Source organism: Leptopilina boulardi, unplaced genomic scaffold (genome assembly GCF_019393585.1).
Source record: "Leptopilina boulardi isolate dan_hultmark-lab unplaced genomic scaffold, ZJU_Lbou_2.1 LbouV2_315, whole genome shotgun sequence".
In the NCBI taxonomy this organism is placed as follows: Eukaryota; Metazoa; Arthropoda; class Insecta; order Hymenoptera; family Figitidae; genus Leptopilina; species Leptopilina boulardi.
Window position 1 is genome coordinate 663,304 of NW_026137880.1, and position 22,518 is coordinate 685,821.

At 32.2% G+C, this 22,518-nt stretch overlaps 1 protein-coding gene across 1 annotated transcript in view; it reads left to right on the forward strand.

Moving 5' to 3' along the window:
• The window catches only part of LOC127283899 (uncharacterized), a 67,719-nt gene extending 45,601 nt beyond the window's left edge, over nt 1–22,118 (forward strand). The window contains exon 3 of the mRNA XM_051309015.1: nt 21,164–22,118. Within this exon, the coding sequence (XP_051164972.1) occupies nt 21,225–22,118 (894 nt within the window). The 5' untranslated portion in view covers nt 21,164–21,224. The remainder of the gene's footprint in view (nt 1–21,163) is intronic.
• Nucleotides 22,119–22,518: the final 400 nt, after the last annotated feature.

The window sequence follows — 22,518 nt, forward strand, 5'->3', positions numbered from 1 at the left end:
TGATGTTCTTATGCCATTTTCAATCGTCTAGATAGAGAAACGCAATGTTAAACAAAGAAGTACTTATGTTATATTCCTTGGTGTAAGAAAGAAAGGTATGCGTTACCTATTCAGTTTTATACTTTCTTTATAGCTTTTTCACGTGATAAAGGGAGAAAGAAATAATTACCTGGGTCCTCAGAGTTATTAATTAATCCTCTTTAACAGATTACAGGTCAAGCTAACCCTCATTTGCAAAATAAAGATATATCTTTCTCTCTCCATAACTTGTTCTTTTCTCTGTCACCGAAAACCCAGCAGGGGTCCTGAATGAATGAATGAATGAATGAATGAATGAATGAATACCAAGATTATTATAGTTAATTATTATTATTCTTTAAACGTACGTCAGTTTATCTTTTCTTTCTTTTTTATTTTAATCTCAGATTGTCCTTAAAATAATGCATAATTATAATTATAAAATATTTTTGATTTAATGGGGGTTAGAAAAGCGTCAGAGGAAATTAAAGAAATATTTTCAAGGTGCAGTGCAGATCCTGATCAATTGTCCGGATGTATGTATGTGTGTGTATGTGTGTGTGTGTATGTGTGTGTGGATCGTTTTTGTGAACACGATATCTTTAACAGGTTTTAATGGATTTGGATAAAATTTGGTAGGCTTATTTAACACATTAATCTCTCAAAAATGACGAGAGGATTTTTAAAAATACCCCCAAAAAAAAATTTATCGTCTTTTTTCCAAAAATTTTTTTTAATTGAAAAAATTTTTAAATCGAAAAATTTAAGGTAATATATAATATAATCGTCTTCTTTATGTCAAGATGAATCGATTGATATATATAAAGTATAGATTTCATTGAAATTTAAAGAATTAAAGAAAGTTAAAAAATCAAAAATTCTCATTTTAGCTAAAAAAATGATGTGTTTATTTAAATTCATGTTTATATATGAAATAATTTTATTCCCTGCATTGAAACGAATTGGTTGGTATATATAAAGTATAGATTTGATTTAAAATTTGAGAATTAATAAAAATTGAAAAATCTAAAATTTCATATTTTAGCTAAAAAATTTTGTGATTTTTTTAAATTCAAGTTGATGAATAAAATAATTGTATTCCTTGCATTAAAACGAATCGATTCGTATATATAAAGTTTATGTTACACTCAAAATTAATTAAAATTTTCTTTATTTTTCAAAAAATTTAATTAATTTAAAACATTTTTAACTCGAAATTTTTTAAATCAATCAATTGAATTGGACAAATTCATTGCTTCCTTCACGAGGAAGCGAATTTTTTGCTTTACACAATGAGAAAGCATAATGTTTATGAAATAAACATAAAGGACCCCCTCCTTGTTTTATTTAATAATCCTTATAAAATAAATAAGAATAATAAATAAGTTTAATTAATTAAATTATTATTAAAAGAATTAAATTTTCAAAATAAATTGTAAAATATTCATTTCTAATCAACTGAATTAAAATAAAATTTAAAATTTTAATAACAGTATTAAAAAGTATCATAAAAGTTAATTAAATTAAAAAATAATATTCTAATAATAAATTAATAAAATTTATTTTCAATTAATACATAAATTTAATTTTTTAAATAAATATTTAATGAATAAGAATAAAGAAGTGTAATACAACAATTATAAATAGGTCACTATATCGACAACGATTGAGTGTTACAATCCGTGACATAAAATTTCATACCAGCTAAAGGTGACCACAGTGGAAAAGATATCGAAAATTTTTTTGCAAATTTCATGAAAGAATACAAACTTCAAAATAAGGTGAATGAAATCACAATGGATAATGCTGCATCTAATACGAAGTTTATTTTTGAATTTAAAAAGCTAATAGTCCACGATTATATTAATTTGAATCCTGAAGAACAACAGTTCAAATGCATCGCTCATATAGAAAATTTAGCAGTATAGGAGTTTTTGAAGGAATTAAATCTTGAAAACGAAAATGAACGTCTGTTAGATTATAAATTGTGGAGCAAGACCTTGATGAAGATGCAAAACCTGAAAATAACGAAATACCATCACCTATCGGAAGACTGAAAAAAATGTTTATAAAACTCAAATGTAGTGAACAATTACAGCACAAACTTGAATGTTGCTGTGTAACGACGAATACGAAAATGCTTTCACCAACAATAGACAAGGGTTTGAAAATGGAAAAAGCTATTGATCTTTTATGCAGTTTTAATCTATATTTACAAAAATATTCTTTAAATGAAAATGATTGGTACCTTTTAGCGTCAGCTCATCATGATCTACGGCATTTCAAGTACCTCTCACAAGCACTATCTGGGAAAAAATATGTAACGTTTTCTTTAGTTATAGTTGCTTTCAATTTACTTCTCGATAAAATAGACGATTTAATTGCAGAATTAGAAAACAAAATTCATCGAAATATAAATTTAAATGACCTAAAAATAAAGAATGCTCTCCTGGCTGCCAAAGAAAAAATGTTAAAACATTACAATAAATGCAATTGGGTATATTGCGCGATTTTATTCCTTGATCTAAGGCAAAAAACTGAAGTTTTCAATAGAACAGAATGGGGGTATGAAGTATGAAAGCTCAGTCTATGCAAAAGTTAGAAGAAATTTTCCGCAAACATTTTTAGGTTGAGCCTGAAATTGAAGAATTGAATATTACTCAACCTCCAGAGCAGTCGGGAAAAAAGAATGCAAGTGATGATTCTGAGGATGAAATTGATTTGTTTCAGTGTTTCAGGAAACAAGACACAAAAAAAGCAAAAGCAGTTTCGAAAGCAGAGTAAACCTGAAAAAATGGAAGAGAGAAATTGAGGAGTATTTAACGTCTGATCGCGCTGACGAAAAATCTGATATTCTTTTATGGTGGAAAACCCATGAAAATTTGTTTCCCAATTTGGCACGCATGGCACGTGATTACTTGAGTATTCAAGCAACTTCTGTACCAGTGAAACGTTTATTCTCCCGTTTAGGATTGATTTTAATTAGCGTTCCACACTTAAATCTTTTAGAGATCCGACACGACGCGACGTGCCCCCTTCAGTGACTCTGCGCATTGGGGATGTGAGTGTTTCTCAGTTTAATGCTTCTCGCTTTAAATCATCGTTAATATAAAAAGTAAATTATTATTCTTATAACAACAATTAAATCATATGTTAAATTTAAAAGATTTAATATGTTTCAGAAAATTTTGTCAATTTGAATTAAGTGATTATTTATTTTAACCAATTATTAACTATTACAATAAATTAACTGTATTCATACCGATTTATTTTTGTATTTAAAACAAATAACATTTTCTTTTATCAAGTAACATTAACTTAATCGAATAATTACATTTTAAAATTTAAAACTATTCATTTTTAAATACAGTAAAATGAAAATTTCGTAAAATCATAAATAAATAACGCTATTTTTATTAAAGGCCACCTATACATATATTTTTAAAACGCCTACCTAATATATTATTTATTACTGTTTATATGTATATAAAATTAATTTATGAAAAATACATGTTTAAAAAAGAAAATTCATTATTAACAATAAATTAAAACAAATGTTGTTTTAATCAATAATAATTAATTCCATTAAAAAAATTTATCAATTAATACTTGATTAAATGTCAAATTGAATTGAATTAAATATTCACAAAATTTTCTGAAACATATTAAGGGCCAGTTTCACCAACTCCGGTTAAAAGTTAATCGGCGATTAAAGCCAATTTAACTGTTCATGATTGGTCGGTTAGGGATTTAATCGATGATTAACTTTAAACCGGAGTTGGTGAAACTAATCCTAAATCTAGTAAATTTAACATATGATTTAATAGTTGTTATAAGAATAATAACACAGGCCTGCTAAATTTAACTTTTTTCAGTTTCTAGAATGGCTGTACTTGTTTTTTGTAGTTTTTTATGTGCTGAAAACGAATCTGACCTTCAAAATGCTCCATCACGTCAGGATTTATAGTAAATGAAGCCTAAAAGGTCAAAAAATGACCATTTTAGCCATTTTTGATCACTTTTTTTGGGATAGAAATTTTTTTTCTAAAAAATCTTGTTTCTATCTTATTGGCTTGAAATTTTTTACTCGGGGGTTTTCGGGGTCGCTGATTACGAATCTCAAGTCGGATTTAAAAAATTCAGAATGTCGGATCCAATATGCTGGACGAATTTTACAAAAAATGATCTAATTTGCTTGAAACTCGTTACTCGGAGGTTTTCGGGGTCGCTGATTACGAATCTCAAATCGGATTTTAAAAATTCAAAATGGCGGATCCAATATGGCAGAAAAAAATTAAAAATTCATTTATTCCGAACGGTAAACAGTAACGAATTTTTGTCGTATTTGAAAAAAAATGTATACCGATAAAATATAAAAAATATCTGGTATATCAAAAAATTTCGGTCAAAAATACAAAATTTAACTAATCTGTCTGAAAATGGGCGCACCGGTGTTTTTGGGGTCCCTGAATCAGACTTCAGCGGATAAAACCCCCCAGAAAACATTTTCACCTAGACCAGTTAAATATTGAATCTTTTTTCTGGCCATTTTGAATTTTGAAGATTGGACTTCAGATTCGCTATCGGCAACTCCAAAAACCCCCGAGTAACAAATTTCAAGCGAATACAATAAATTTTTAATTTTTTTCTGCCATATTGGATCCGCCATTTTGAATTTTTAAAATCCGATTCCAGATTCGTAATCAGCGACCCCGAAAACTCCCGAGTAACGAGTTTCAAGCAAATTAGATCGTTTTTTTGTAAAATTCGTCCGCCATATTGGATCCGCTATTTTGAATTTTTTAAATATGACTGCAGATTCGTAATCAGCGACCCCAAAAACCCCCGAGTAAAAAATTTCAAGCCAATAAGATAGAAACAAGATTTTTTAGAAAATATTTTTCCCAAGAACTGTCTAAAGAATCGTTGAGTATAACGTCTATTGGCGTAACTGAAACTGTTAATTTCAAAATATAATAACTTTTTTTTTAAAATCGTACAATAATTTTGAAAAATAGGTTTTAAAGCTAAAGAGTTGTACTATGCGACCATTTCGTCGAAAATTAAAAAAAAAATTTCTATCCCCAAAAAATTATCAAAAATGGCTAAAATGGCCATTTTTGACCTTTTAGGCTTCATTTACTAAAAATCCTGACGTGATGGAACATTTTGAAGGTCAGATTCGTTTTCAGCGCATAAAAAACTACAAGAAACACGTACAGCCATTCTAGAAACTTACCCTCGCAGGACTGTGTAATTTATTTATTATATTAAAGATGATTTAAAGCGAGAAGCATTTAACTGAGAAACACTCACTTCCCCTACGCGCAGAGACACTGGAAGAGGCAAGTCGCGTCATGTCGTGTAATATTAATTCATATTAATTAAGTATTAATCGGCGAAAATCATAGGAACTGGGATATCTTTATTGGTGATTTTCGTTTCGCTTACAACACGGCGCTGCATAGTACTTATCGCGTAACGCCGGCGTTCCTAAACCTTGGACGATAGCCAGTTTCTGTGCGGCCTTATATGTCGTCTTATGGAGGGGAAAAACGAGTTGCCAGTTGCTGATGTCGCAGAATGGACAACTCGTATGACCAGACTTAATGACTTACGAGAGAAAATCTGTCAAAATTAGGATCAAGCATTCCTTAAACAAGCGAAATATTATAATCGTAGGCGTCGGGATCTACAGTTCAAAATAGGCGATTTAGTCAAGAAACCTCTACACGTGTTGTCCAGTAGGCAGGATAGGTTTGCTAGTAAATTAGCTCCAGCTTTTCATGGTCCGTTTATGATAGTACAAGTAGTCTCGCCAAACGTATATGAATTGTCCTCGACAGAAGGCCGGTTAGCTAGAAGGTATCATGCTTCCTATCTTCAACCATATTATGTGCTTGAGGAGGACATTGAATCGTCTGATTCGGAAGAAGGGCGAATATTAGATCGGGAATTAATCGAAATAAATTGGTCTGACCCTGAACCGGAAATAGAGAACACTGATCCGGAAAATGATCAAGAAGTAGTAAGAAGTCCTGATAGAACAGACGAACCCCATCAGCGCAGAAAATTGCGCAATCGTTCGTTTTCGTATTGAGTGGAATGAAATTGGCGACCTGTCAGAGGGGTCCATGAGTTAATCCCAGAGAGGATTATAAAATAAATAAATAATTAAGAGGGAGAGAGTTATCTAAAATTTGACCTTCTAAAACCAAATCTTTGTTGAAATTAGAAAAACTCATAAATGGAGTCTGTAAATAATTTTATAAATAAATGTATATAAATCTTTAACTAAATAACTGTTAATCATCTTAAAAAGATCACTTTTGACCGTTAATTATCTTAATACAATAGAATTGGGAAAACTAGGTCATATTTTTGCTCTAGATTACGTTGAGATTTTAATCCAGTCTGTTTCTGTAGAGATGCTGCATGGACCAACTAATTTAATTGGTCCATGACCTCTAATAACTATTAAGATAATTAGATGAATTTGTTTTGACATAAATTGAGAATCTTAAGTTAACCTCTCTGGATGACTCATAGAAGTTCCATAATTATAGATGATAAGTGATAATTTGGTCCTTTTGACAGCTCAAGTAATTCGCCAAGTTTTGGGTGGAGACGAGGAGAACGAGGAGGTGGAATGCCTGGTGGTAGCCAGAAGCTTGTGGCTCAGGGGAAGAGCCCCTTCGGAAGCTTCCGACTTTACGGAGCAAGACCTAGATCAAATAATCCGGCGAATTGCCAATTCCCCATCGCAGCCATTGGCCTTGGAGGAGGAGGGTCTTCTTCCTAGGCCCGAAAGTCCCCAACAGGCGGAACAGCCAGTACAGGCGGAGCAAATTGCTCCTACACATGAAGATCAGGAGGTTCGGCCCCAGAGATCCAGGGAGTGGTGTATGGAGCAAATGCGGCAACAAATTGCTTCAAGGTCCAAGACTCCTGCATACAGGGGCAAGACGGCAGCAAAGGCCACAGTTATTTTAATTGACCGACCCGAATTAATAAAAAAAATAATAATTAAATTAAATAAAAAATTAGAAATGTAATTTTTCTTGTGTGTTATTCAAACCCTTGTGAGGGAGGGTAAATTACCCCTCACTATTAAAATAATTTTCTTTTATAAACGTTTTGTCTTGACGTTATCAACCCGACAAACTGACCTACTCTTCTCCTTCACAATAATATTATTAAACTAGTTAAACATAAATTCTAAATAAAAAAAATAGAGAGAAGAATTAGAAATAAATAGTAATTATTGGAATCATTCAATGCCTTCTAAATTTTGATTCAATGGTTAAAATAATCGTTCAATAAAGTTAAGTAAATTTTTTTTTTTATTTTCAATGAGTAAAACGAACCAAAATTTTAATAATAACAAGTAATACTAGTGAAATTAAAATAAAATAAAAATAAATATTTTTTTGTGAGAGCTGATCTGGCGAGGGGTGGCTCCGAGATCTGGGGCTTACCTGCTCGACCCCATTGGACCGAGTCTTGGCAGGGGAGAGTTGTGACGTGGCATTTTGCTACACACAATAATTAATTATTATTTAATTTATGACCCCATCAGAATGGGAATCTTCCTTTTCCTAAAATAAATAAAATAAAAAAATTAGACAAAATAAATAATTATTTGAATATAATAATGAAAATTAAAGTAAAATAATAGATTAAACCTGCCAACTCGTTGAATCACTCTCGCATTATTTTGATAAATAAAACTTGTATACTCGCGTTCCAAAAAATGTTTTCATGTTATCCAAATCCATGGTCGCTCATCTGTTACGAAGTCAGCAGGGGAAGTACTTCCTGGTGCATATATTTGGATGAGATTTCTGAATATTCAAGAGCACCAGGAAGCCGAAAGAATATTGATTATTTTGATCCTGTCACAATAATGGGGGCAACCATTTTGGAATAGAGGACACCACTACGCCCTCTGGTAGAGTTGCGATCTACCTTACTAGCGACATCGATAAAAGTTATCGACGTGTGATATATGGAATATCGACAAATAGAAAGTTATTAATTACTTTCACTGGCACTTACCACCAAAAAGAAAGCGTGAAAGGTGACGGCGACTAGAGTAAAAGTTCAGCCATTTAAATTATTCTCGTTTTGATGGTGATTCAGGCAACACGCCAAAGATTTTAAAAGTGTAAAAATAAAAATAAAACAATTTGATTAACCTTGTCTGGACGAGGGGCAATGCGGGGACGGCGTCGAATAAACGGTGAGTCCCAGTGATAAATAAATTCCATTTCTCGCCAGATTGGCATAAAATAAAAAAGAAAATAGTTTTGAAATTAATTAAAGTGATGTTTGCTCACCGCATGGCAAGCGGAATAATCCTTGTAAGTTCGGCCATAGGCCGAATACATTAATTAAACTTGTTCTATGTCATTTAAAAAAAATGTAATAAATTAATAATCAAAATTAAATTGAACTTTAATAAATATTAATATTAAAATAAATTCAGTGAATTAATTAATGTGTTTTTCTCCTTACCTCCCCCTCTCCGCGGGTTGCCAGGAAGTTTTCCTAACATTTGTCTGAACTAGTCTGGTAAATATTTAAATTAAATAAATAATTAACTTTTGTATATTTTTTTATATAAAATATTCTGGCGCTAATAAATTATTCCCTTATAAAATAAATTTAACCTCAAAGTATACATAACATTTTGCTAGTAAAATTCAATTTATAATAATTATTGTTATCCAATTATTAAGGGGTTATACACTACCGTCCGAAATTGTGCGAACTCTGCTTTTTCAACAACTATAAAACTGGGGTGCGTTCACGTAACTCTCACCCTCACTCTCACCCTCACTCTCACTCTCACTCTCACTCTCACTCAAAAATTTTTCTCTCTCACCCTCACTCTCACTCTCACCCTCACTCTCACTCTCACTCTCACTCAAAAATTTTTCTTTCTCACCCTCACTCTCACTCTCATTCTCACTCAAAAATTGTTCCCTTTCACTTACAATTTTCAGCTAAACTAAAAAATTCCCTTTCATTTCAATTCAGAAAAATTTCACTCGGACTCCCACTCATAATTTCATTTTCACTTTCGAACAAAAATTTTCACCTTTACTCCAACATTCACTATAATTTTTTCTCGCACTTTCAAATTGAAATTTTTTTGTTTTCACACTCACTTTATCACTTACGCTTTCAATTTTATTTAAAAAAAAATTTTTCTTACTTAATCTTACACTCTTACTTTCCCTTTTACTAAAGTTTTAACACTCTCTGATACTCTCTTTCAATTTTACTATTTAATATGAATATACATACCTTTCTTTGTCTTCGTATAATGTAACAGTATATACTCATATAAACAATAGAATTTAACGCCATTAAAAAATAACAATTTTTAATTCAAATAAAATTGAATTGATTCGCAGTTATGTGACGAATGATTAATTTTAATATTAATCGTAATTAATAATAATATTAATTTTAATAATACAATAAAAAATTAAATAAAAAAATACTTAAATAATATTAAATAAATTTATAATAAACTTGTGATTACTGAAGCTTATACTTTTTAAAAAAATTTCTATTGACAGATGTCAAAAATTAAATTTCAAATAATAGAAATGTCATAATTTATAAACATTTTTATTAAAATTTAAAATACAAGAAATTTGTAATAAAACTATTCATAGAACAAAAGATAAATATAAATAAAGTAAAGATAAATTAAAGAATTAAATAAATTTAAGATGAACGGAGTAAATTATTTTGAGCTTCTAGAGCAACAGCAATTCGAATTAAAAAATCATTTAATACGGGAAATTGTAGCTTATTTGTAGTTTCCTTTGCCACGTGGCGATTTTGGAATTACAACTATACACGGTCAATATGGTGCTTCTATTAAAATTTTAAGTTCAATTGTTCAAACACTTAATATTCAAAGCTTTGTGGGGTCGCTTATTACAAATATGAAGTTAAAATTCAAAAATTCAAAATGGCAGATCCAATATGGCCAACGATTTTTAAAATTCATTTAATTCACTTGAAACTGTTTACTCGGGGGTTTTTGGGGTCTCTGATTACGAAACCGTAATTAATTTTTCAAAATTCAAAATAGCGAATCCATTATGTTGGTCGATTTTAAATACAATTTTATCAGCTTTGCTGAAAATTTTTTACTCGAGTGTTTTTGGGGCCGCTGATTATGAATAAAAAATAGTTTTTTAAAATTCAATATGTCCGATCCAATATGTTGAACGATTTTTTTAAAATTAATGGAATTCGCTTAAAAACTTTTTACTTGGGAGTTTTTGAGGCTGCTGATTACGAATCCGTGGTTAATTTTTTAAAATTGAAATTGGCGGATAATTTATAAGATTTTACTTAATTCGCTTAAAATTTATTACTCGTGGGTTTTTGGGGTTATGATCACAAATTCGAGGACGGTTTTTCGAAACACAAAATGGCAGGTCTAATATAGCTTATGCAAAAATTAAAAATTGTCAGATTTGTCACGAAACTTTTTACTTAGAGATTTATGGAGTCGCTGATTACGAAAATGAATTTAACAATTTCAAATGGCGGATTCTAAAATTATACAAACCAATTTTATAACAATTTAACAGATTTGATTGACACTTATGACTCGGGTATTTCTGAGGTTACTGATTACAAATTTGATGTCAGTTTCGTAATCGGCCACGCAAAAATGATAGTGAAAAATTTTTGAGTGAGAGTGAGTGCGAGAAAGAAAAATTTTTGAATGAGAGTGAGAATGATAGTGAAAAATTTATGAGTGAGAGTGAAAGAGAAAATTTTTTTAGTAAGAGTGAGAATGATAGTGAAAAATTTTTGAATGAGAGTAAGAATGATAGTGATAAATTTTTGAGTGAGAGTGAGAGAGAGAGAAAAATTTTTGTGAGAATGAGAATGAGAGAGGAAAATTTTTGAGTGAGAGTGAGAAAGAAAAATTTTTAAATGAGGGTAAGAGTGAGAGAGAAAAATTTTTGAGTGAGAGTGAGGGTGAGTGTGAGAGAGAAAAAATTTGAGTGAGAGTGAGAGAGAAAAAATTTTGAGTGAGAGTGAGAGAGAAAAATTTTGGAGTGAGAGTGAGTGCGAAAGAGAAAATTTTTTAAATGAGAGTGAGAATGATAGTGAAAAATTTATGAGTGAGAGTGAAAGAGAAAACTTTTTTAGTAAGAGTGAGAATGATAGTGAAAAATTTTTGAATGAGAGTAAGAATGATAGTGATAAATTTTTGAGTGAGAGTGAGAGAGAGAGAAAAATTTTTGTGAGAATGAGAATGAGAGAGGAAAATTTTTGAGTGAGAGTGAGAAAGAAAAATTTTTAAATGAGGGTAAGAGTGAGAGAGAAAAATTTTTGAGTGAGAGTGAGGGTGAGTGTGAGAGAGAAAAAATTTGAGTGAGAGTGAGAGAGAAAAAATTTTGAGTGAGAGTGAGAGAGAAAAATTTTGGAGTGAGAGTGAGTGCGAAAGAGAAAATTTTTTAAATGAGAGTGAGAATGATAGTGAAAAATTTATGAGTGAGAGTGAAAGAGAAAACTTTTTTAGTAAGAGTGAGAATGATAGTGAAGAATTTTTGAATGAGAGTAAGAATGATAGTGATAAATTTTTGAGTGAGAGTGAGAGAGAAAAATTTTTGAGCGAGAGTGAGAGTAAGATTGAGAGTTAAAAATTTTTGAGTGAGAGTGAGAGTGAGAGAAAAATTTTTAAGTGAGAGTGAGAATGAGAGAGGAAAATTTTTGAGTGAGAGTGAGAAAGAAAAATTTTTGAGTGAGAATGAGAGTGAGGGTGAGAGTGAGAGAGAAAAATTTTTGAGTGAGAGTGAGAGTGAGAGAGAAAAATTTTTGAGTGAGAGTGGGAGTGAGGGTGAGGGTGAGAGAGAAAAATTTTTGATTGAGAGTGAGAGTGAGGGTGAGACTGAGAGAGAAAAATTTTTGAGTGAGAGTGAGGGTGAGAGTGAGAGAGAAAAATTTTTGAGTGAGAGTGAGAGTGAAAAATTTTTGAGTGAGAGTGAGAGTGAGGGTGAGAGTGAGAGTGAGAGAGAAAAATTTTTGAGTGAGAGTGAGAGTGAGGGTGAGAATGAGGGTGAGAGTGAGTGTGAGAGTTACGTGAACGCACCCCTGTTCAAATCTTCAAAAATATTAAAACTAAAATTTTTTCATCTTTATTTTATTAAAGCTAATAAAATTCTGAAAGAAATGACACCTTGACAAAAAGAATATGTTAATTTTTCAATTAGATATCTAAGAAAAACCCAATTTTCAATGTTTTTACTATTTTTTTTATTTCTCTTGAAAAAATTAATATTTTTAAACGTTCTTAGGCTCATTGAAATCGTATTTTGTTATGCAATTCAAATTATATAAAACAATTCATCTACACATTCTTCCCTAGCGTATGCAAACCGTGAAAGTTGGCTCATAAAATGTCAAAAAATTGAAATTTAATTCTACAATAAAATATAATGTTTAAAAATCAAGTAAATATATCATTCTAAACTTCTCTGATTTATGTAAGTAAGTTTGAAATTTATACATTTTACTGATCAATTTTTGTCATATAAACATTAATCACAATTTTTTGACATTTTATGAGCCAACTTTCACGGTTTGCATACGCTAGGGAAGAATGTGTACATGAATTGTTTTATATAATTTGAATTGCATAACAAAATACGATTTCAATGAGCCTAAGAACGTTTAAAAATATTAATTTTTGACAGAGAAATAAAAAAAATAGTAAAAACATTGAAAATTGGGTTTTCTTAGATATCTAATTGAAAAATTAACATATTCTCTTTGTCAAGGTGTCATTTCTTTCAGAATTTTATTAGCTTTAATAAAATAAAGAGGATAAAATTTCAGTTTTAATATTTTTGAAGATTTAAACAGTTTTATAGTTGTTGAAAAAGCAGAGTTCGCACAATTTCGGACGGTAGTGTATACAGTCACGATTTTCAAAAAAATCGATTTTTTTTGCTGCATTTTCTTAAAGTATATATATTTGTCTGTTGTGAAATAATTTTTTATTAAGATTCGAGAAATATTTTCGAAGTTACAGACAAAACTAGAAAGGCGCGCCGTATACATATAATATATATTATATATTATATATATATTATATATATATATATAATTAATTAATAATAATTGTTAAAAAAATGATATATATATATATATATATATATAACGTTTCACGTCAACCGGCCCAGAGCTCCATCCAAAATTCTAATCAACGAAAATCAACTTATTACGGCTCAAAATAATCGTCAGCTCATACTGCTTCGAATAAAAAGTGGCGAATTAAAAAATTCAAAATGGCGTCCTTACTGTACTATGTTTTGCAAATTTTTTTACTAACTCAGCAAACAAATGTATTAATTACCTTGAGAAAATAATTTCAACTTGTTGGATAATGGGTCACTCTTATGTTTTTGGGGTCGCTGATTACGAATCTGAAGTCAGATTTTAAAAATTTTCAAAATTCAAGATGGCTGACCCAATATGGCGGCCATTTTTATTAAAAATTGATCAGATTCGCTTGAAACTTGCTACTCGGGGGTTTTTGGGGTCGCTGATTACGAATATAAAGTCAGATTTTAAAAATTCAAAATGGCGGATCCAATATGGAGACCAAAATTTTTCAAAAATTATCAGATTTGCTTGAAACTTGTTACTCGGGGGGTTTTTGGGGTCGCTGATTACGAATCTAAAGTCAGATTTTAAAAATTTTTAAAATTCAAAATGGCGGATCCAATATGTCGACCAAAATTTTTTAAATTAATCAGATTTGCTTGAAACTTGTTACTCGGGGGTTTTTGGAGTCGCTCATTTCGAATCTAAAGTCATATTTTAAAAATGTTCAAAATTCAAAATGGTGGATCCAATATGGCGACCAAAATTTTTTTAAAAATTATCAGATTTGCTTGAAACTTGTTACTCGGGGATTTTTGAGGTCGGTGATTACGAATCTTATGTCTAACTTTTAAAAATCAGGTCACAGAAAAATCAGAAAAATTGGATGGATTCGCTCAAACCTTGTTATTTGGTTTTGAGCTAGTCTACACTCGAGCCCTACTTAAGAGGTCCAATTTAAGCGGACTCGTTTATTGTTCGCTTCTTATTTTTTAGGAATTACATTTACATTTAAGTTTATAAATGCAAACAAATTTTACAATTTCATCCGCCATATTGGCTCAACCATTTTGAATTTTTAACAACTTTTACATCTGAATCGTGATCTGTGACCTGATTTTTAAAATATGACTTTAGATTCGTAATGAGCGACTCCAAAAACCCCCGAGTAACAAGTTTCAAGTAAATCTGATTAATTTAAAAAAAATTTGGTCGACATATTGGATACGCCATTTTGAATTTTGAAAATTTTTAAAATCTGACTTTAGATTCGTAATCAGCGACCCCAAAAACCCCCCGAGTAACAAGTTTCAAGCAAATCTGATAATTTTGAAAAATTTTGGTCTCCATATTGGATCCGCCATTTTGAATTTTTAAAATCTGACTTTATATTCGTAATCAGCGACCCCAAAAACCCCCGAGTAGCAAGTTTCAAGCGAATCTGATCAATTTTTAATAAAAATGGCCGCCATATTGGGTCAGCCATCTTGAATTTTGAAAATTTTTAAAATCTGACTTCAGATTCGTAATCAGCGACCCCAAAAACATAAGAGTGACCCATTATCCAACAAGTTGAAATTATTTTCTCAAGGTAATTAATACATTTGTTTGCTGAGTTAGTAAAAAAATTTGCAAAACATAGTACAGTAAGGACGCCATTTTGAATTTTTTAATTCGCCACTTTTTATTCGAAGCAGTATGAGCTGACGATTATTTTGAGCCGTAATAAGTTGATTTTCGTTGATTAGAATTTTGGATGGAGCTCTGGGCCGGTTGACGTGAAACGTCCCATATATATAATTTTTTTTAACAATTATGGGCTGCAATTATCGTTACGTCATATTTATCATTAATCTTGATGCGATTTTAAAATTAAATTTTATTTGCTTCGAGTCAGAATGAAGAACATTAATAATTATTATTTGTGTTGTCGAATTTTAGCGCTTCAGAGCGGAACCCTGTAGCGGTTCTTTAATAATTTATAAAAGAAAACGGAAAATTTAGTTTTGGTGTCGGTCGTATTAGAACTTAATATAATTAGAATGATATGAGAAAAATTGAATATCGCCATGACTTTCTGTTAAAAAAATTTTTTTAGCTCAGATTAAAAATAGTGACGTATTTTATGTCCTATTAGCGTAAAACAATAAAAAAATGCAAAAAATCGCGAAAAAAAAACACAGCCACACAAAAAAAAAAGTACCCGGGCCGGGAAATGAGACCATCATTTCTTGATGTATTTTGATGCGCTGAACACGAATCTGAAGTCCGTTTAGCTCCATCACGTCAGGATTTTGACATAACCTCAAAAAACATAGCTGATTTTAAATGACAGGAGAAATTTTTTAAATAATGGCAGATTTGTTTGAATCTTGTTACTCGGGGGTTTTTGGGGTCGCTGATTACGAATTTAACGTCAGATTTAATAAATTCAAAATGGCGGATCCAATATGGCAGACGAATTTTTAAAAAGTAGTTGGATTTTTACGAAAATTGGTATCTAGGGGTTTTGGGAGTCGCTGATTACAAATTTATCGTCAGATTATTCAAATTCAAAATGGCGGATCCAATATGGCGGACAAATTTTTAAAAAGTAGTTGGATTTTTACAAAAATTGGTATCATGGGGTTTTTTGGAGTCGCTGATTACGAATTTAACGTCAGATTATTCGAATGTAAAATGGCAGATATAGTACGGTGGTCAAATATCTTTATGTTTCTACATGTGTCTGCATCCAGGGTACCTCCACGCGGTGACGGTGGACAACGGAGTTTGTCCGCTATCTGGCTAAGTCCCTGGATAATGGCTTTGATGCCGTCATGGCAGACACACGTAGGAAACGTATTACGATGCAGGGACTCGGAACCCCAGTATCGGCCAAGTTACATAAAAATTCAACTATTTTTTAAAAAGTCATCCGCCATATTGGATCCGCCATTTTGAATTTGAATAATCTGACGATAAATTTGTAATCAGCGACTCCCAAAACCCCTAGATACCAATTTTCGTAAAAATCCAACTACTTTTTAAAAATTCGTCCGCCATATTGGATCCGCCATTTTGAATTTATTAAATCTGACGTTAAATTCGTAATCAGCGACCCCAAAAACCCCCGAGTAACAAGATTCAAACAAATCTGCCATTATTTAAAAAATTTCTCCTGTCATTTAAAATCAGCTATGTTTTTTGAGGTTATGTCAAAATCCTGACGTGATGGAGCTAAACGGACTTCAGATTCGTGTTCAGCGCATCAAAATACATCAAGAAATGGTGGTCTCATTCCCCGGCCCGGGTACTTTTTTTTTTGTGTGGCTGTGAAATTTATCATTTGTTATTGAATGCACACGTATGTAAGGCATGTGATTTTAAATTTTGAAGGAAAACTGTAAATAATTTATAAAAGAAAACGAAAAATTTGGTTTTGGTGTCGATAGATTTACAACTGAATCTAATAAGAATGATATGAGGTAAATTGAAAATCGCCATAACTTTCTGGAGAGATAATTTTTTTAGCTTAGATTAAAAATAGTGACGTATGTTATGTGCTATTAGCGTAAAAAAAAAATTGCAAAAAATCGCGCAAAAAAAATTTGTCATTTTTTATTGAATGGGCATGAATGTAAGGCATGTGATTTTAAATTTTGAAAAAAATTGTAAATAATATATTAAAGAAAACGAATAAGTAGGTTTTGGTGTTGGTCGGTGTTACGCTTTAGCGTGTAATTTTTTTTCTTTTTAACTTGAATCTATTGTTTACAAAGACGAGCTTGACTGATGGTACTTGCGAAGGTGGACTCGATTATATGTTGAGCATAAGTTGTCTGAATTAATTAATGAATTTCGACGATTATTGTAAAAAATTTTTTATGCGCCGTGTCTCGACTTATAAAAAAGGGGTGTATTGTGAGAATTTCGATTACTTGTGTATAATCGTCGTAGTAGTAGCGGAGAGAGGGGAGATGCTTATGATTAGCAATTTTGTCAAATTCGCAGGTTGAAATCAGTGGTCAAGGGCCCTTTGCATACGAAACATGCTAAAGGGAATACTCACATTACAATTTATTGATTAATATTGTAGAGCAGTATCTGTGGCTCCTAATTTTCTATACACACAATTATTTCTTTTGGGATATATGACTTCGGTACCAAAGGTGGATTATCGTCGACATTTTTTCATTGATCACAGATTCTCGATCATTGGAATAAAAGGAGATTTCTACGGCCGACAAATCTTCCTAGTTTCTAGCGTCGAGATACACGTGGACCGGAAGTCTGCCATCAACTTCTGACTCTGACTTTGCTAAGGTTAAAATTGTAAATAATTATCGACTAATTTGTGAGTGCTGCTTACTTTTAATTTGTATCGACTTTTCAACCATCCTTGACCACAAGTTTCTTTGTTTTTGTCTTTATATGATTTTTAAACGCAAATCTCAAATGAATCAATTTTATATTAATATAATCGACAAAATTTGGAGATACGATTATTTTATATTTTGTATGAGTTGAGAATGAATGTGTGGAGTGACCAGTAGCGTTGATTTTTTTCGTTAAATTTTGTGCCTGACGAATTTATAAAGAAATATATTATAAAGGGAAATAAAATTGGAATTCTCAATAATTTGATCGATCTAAATTTGTTACAATTGGCGCCTGACGTAGTGGCTTTTATATTTTGCAATTAAATTTGTATGTTTTTGTAATTTGTAAAGAAAAAAAATTTTAATTCTATACGTTATTTTCATGAAAAATGGCTCTACGCAAAGTAACGGATAAAACCGATGACAGTGACGAGGCTTTGTTGTTGGTACAAGGAGAGGTGATTGAATTGAAGGCGAAGTTAAAGAGAATCGACAACCCAATCTGACAAAGAGAACGAACATTTGAGCGCGGAAATTCGTCGCATGAAGGACGCCTTAGAGAAACAGGTGCAGAGTAGGACAGTGGCTACGGGCGAAGGTGTGACGAAGAAAGATGCCAACGCGCAAACTGATAATTTCGCAGACTCGGAAAGTGGTAAGCGAATGACTAATCGAGAGAGAGGCCAGACGAGGCATGACGATATATTTGTAAACGATAGTATACAGAACTCGAGAATTAATAACAGTAGATTTGACGATAGAAATAATCGCGATAATTATTTCGAAAATAACAGACGAGAAAGTTCTGGTAATGTCGACTCTCAGATGAGTGGTCAAGACAATCTTATGCGCGGATTCGTGAATTATGTCGAATCAATGCAAGTCACAATTCCTTTACCTAAGTTTGATGGTGTGAGAAAGAACACGATTGAATTCATTCGACACTTGGAAAAATATTTTGTGCGAAAAAAAGTTTCGGAAAATTTAAAATTAATTCTTATTGAAGATGCTTTGATGGGGAAGGCGAAAATGTGGCATGATGCCCGAGCATTCCCTTTTATTAGCTTTCAACATTTTAAAGAAAAATTTTTAGAGGAATTTTATTCCATGAAGCGCGAATGAACGCGAAATCTGACTGGGAAAATCGACGTTTCCAAAATAGTGACAGGTCACTTCAGGGTTATTACACGGAACAATTAAGGGGTGCAAAGTTTTGTTTAACATCTCTCGCGAAATATGAAATTAATTATTTGATTGTAAAACAATTGCCGCAATGAGCGCGAGAGGTCTTAGCTACCATTGACTATAATGACACTTCGAAAATTTTTCAAGCTTTGGCTCTGTTAGATGTACTCGCAGGGACGTTGAATGTGGGGCTCTTTCAAATCCGAAGGAAAGTGGATATTTTTTCAATTCAAATAATTATGAAAAATCTCATCCGGGATCGGAAAATCAAAAGGATAATAACAATCCTAATAAAAGAAATGATTTGCTTGGTAATTCGCAATTTAAGCAGAGAAATCATGATGGAGATCGATTTAAAAATTAGCGACAGGGGTGAGGTCAATCCGGCCAACCAACACGTGCGCAACCCAATGATGATAATGATAATAGAAAACAAAATACGCGTGATAGCGGGGTAAACAAAGGAGGTTCTTCCGGCGACATTCGCGCGATTTTGAAATCTAGTACGTCTGAATTTGTTGAAGACTGTTACATCCCGGTAACAATTTTCCCTAAGTTTCTTTAAAATTATCATTAAAATAAGACATTTCATATAATTCTATTATAATTTTACTATATTTAAACTATATGTCTTATTTTAATGTATTTATTTATGTATATATTGATAGGATAGAGTGTGGAAACGAAATCGATCTTAAAAGAGATACGACATTCGTTTTCACCATAAAAGTTCAGAAAGTTAAATAGCTAATAATAAGATATATGTAAGCAAAATGTGAAGCAAGTTCGAGCTTGTTTGATTATACGCGTGAAGAATGTGAAGATTGTGAAGATCTAAGTGTAATATGATCTTCAAAAGCCCATTGTCAGCATATAAAAGAGAGAATTCAGAAAGAAGAAGATTCAATGTCAAACATGCGATGTAGATCATTACCATATAAGGAAAGTGATTCTATTTATAGATCACCCCCTCCTCAATAATATGACATTTTTCCCACTAATCAGCATAATCGACTAGTATATAAACGAGAGCTTTTTTCATAAAGCTTGTCAAAAGTTCCGGTGCAATCTCTAACATCATAGAGCGACCCTTCAGTTTATTTTCGCCATAATTATTGTATTCTTTCCTGATAGCCAATAGGTGCAAGTTAATTTGACTTTTCACTTAGAACATAGTTCTTTCCTGATAGCCAATAGGTGCAAGAGAAGCAAATTAACACTTAAAATCAATAATTTAATAGAAATAACTGTCGTATTTATAACTATAAATACTAAAGAAATCTTGCATTATCTCTTTTTCTAAATTTGGCAATTTAGTATATGTTGCTTCTCTTACACCTGCAATAAAATTCATTCCTGTCAAAGGTGCGAGTGACGAGAAATAACAATAAAGAATATTGTAATTCTTTAAATAGTTATAAAACAATCAAAGTCGTTAAAGTTACACAAGTGCAACAAAACGAACTATTTCAAATCAAATCAAAACCAATTTATAACGACTAAGCTATAATCATCGATTTATCCAACTTCATCGCTAAATTATTGTATAATCATTACTGTATAATTATTATTTAAACAATAAATGTTACAAAAGGGAATATTTGACTTGTTATTGTAACGCAAAACCCGTAGTTTTGACAAGTGACCACGATCCTACATAAAAATAAATATCAGGCTTTGCCAACCTGATTAATCAGCCTTATTACCTTCAAGTAAATAAAATTAATTTTATTTAAAAACCACGCATAGTTCGGAACGTAACAAAGACTTTTGCTGGGATATAGAACCGGAAAAGGAAACGGTAGCAAGCGATATAGAGGCAAAGATTGTCGAGCGGTGATTGAGGGTCATAAGGTCGCGGTTTTGGTAGACAGTGGCAGTAAAGTTACTGCAGTGTCGGAAAAATTTTATAATGAATTAAAAAATAAATAGAAAATCGCGGAATTACCGGTGAGCAATCTGACTGTGAGCGTTGCTGTCGGAAGCAAAAGTACGTCAATTAAACGGCAGGTCCAGTTGACCTTGAACATTGGAGAACACCAATTGACTTCCCCATTTTTAGTCGTGCCAGGGTTGGCCACAGACGTTTTGGTGGGAATTGATTGGTTGTCTCGCTTCAAATGTATTATTGATGTAGAAAATCAGCGCATTCGAATGAAGGGAGAGGAGTTACCAAACTCTATTGTTACATTTCGCATGGCGCGTGATAAAAAGATTCCGTGTAGACTTTTACAAGTGAATGATCCATTATTTTTTAATTCGAAAGACGCGTGGTATCGACTCGATGTACACAAAGAAAAATTTTTTGAAAATAAAGCCAGTCGTGGGGATGCACTTTATGAGTTTCGCTTTCACAGTAATAAATTAGATAAAAATCGATATAATCGACACATTTCAAATAACATCCGACTATTTCATAGTCACTTACCAATAATTTGATGTTACAGATTCGTACGACCGATTTAACTCCAGCTCTACTTACGAATAGTACACATATATATTGATAAGATGGATCAGAACGCAGCCAATCCTCCTTCCATTGACACTCCTCAGGACTTGACCGAAAGTGCCGACAAGAAGTCGCGGACACGTGAGCGATCAACGTCGGACAAGCCGACCACGATGCAAGCTCCAACAGCCGCTAGCGGACTCTATGCGTTATGCTTGAGAACGCTCTCTACGAGATTCTCAACGCCTGTTTCAATCGCTGAAACACAGATGCATGTCGTTGTGACAAGTACATGGATACCGTACTTCCGATCGATATGGATTTCATTGACTTCAGTGCTATACCCCGATGGACATTTCCATGCTACTGGGATCATCAATCAAGCTGATTTCGTAGCTATATGTCGTAATCTTCTCGCTGCACGTCTTGACGACGTACATTGTCGTTTCTACGACGGGATTCAAACGACCCGGAGACTCGTACCATATTTCTCCGAATTACCACTCAGCTTATCAAGGATATTAAGCGGTGTAGAAGTGGTTATCACGCATCCCGGAGCCATCACAAACGTTCCACAATATTGTGGAGACCCAGCAGCAGACCCGTTGCCCTCATTACCAGCCGGAGCAGTTTTAAAGTTTGCAAAACTCATTCAATCATGCAAACGCAGAAACTTCATCCGAACAGGCCGTATTACGGAAAACGCAACTGGTACTAGTTGGTGGATGTTATCAGCAGTCAACGCTACGACGCATGAAATTGCAGACGGTAACGCTGACTCAATAATAATTCGAGCGTCTTTCTCAGAATGGACATCTGTAGATGCGCATTATTCCTCTGTACTCCAGAATGGATCGAGCGGAATAGTGGACGTCGACAACAAAGCAGTGTGGCATTCCAGCTACATCTCTGACGTTATCAGCATCCGAAACTTCTTCAACTTAGGAGTATAAATATTTCTACTTAATTTAAGTTTATTGTATTAACTTATGTAATCTTGTTAGAATTCTGTAACTATGATTTTAATAAAGTAGGTGCATCCTAAAAGTAAAGTTATGTTAGTTCAAGGTCATTAAGGCCAATTGTAACAAATTTAGATCGATCAAATTATTAAGTTTATTAGTTGAGAATTCCAATTTTATTTCCCTTTATAATATATTTCTTTATAAATTCGACAGGCACAAAATTTAACGAAAAAAATGAACACTACTGGTCACTTCACACATTCATTCTCAACTCATACAAAATATAAAATAATCGTATCTCCAAATTTTGTCGATTATATTAATATAAAATTGATTCATTTGAGATTTGCGTTTAAAAATCATATAAAGACAAAAACAAAGAAACTTG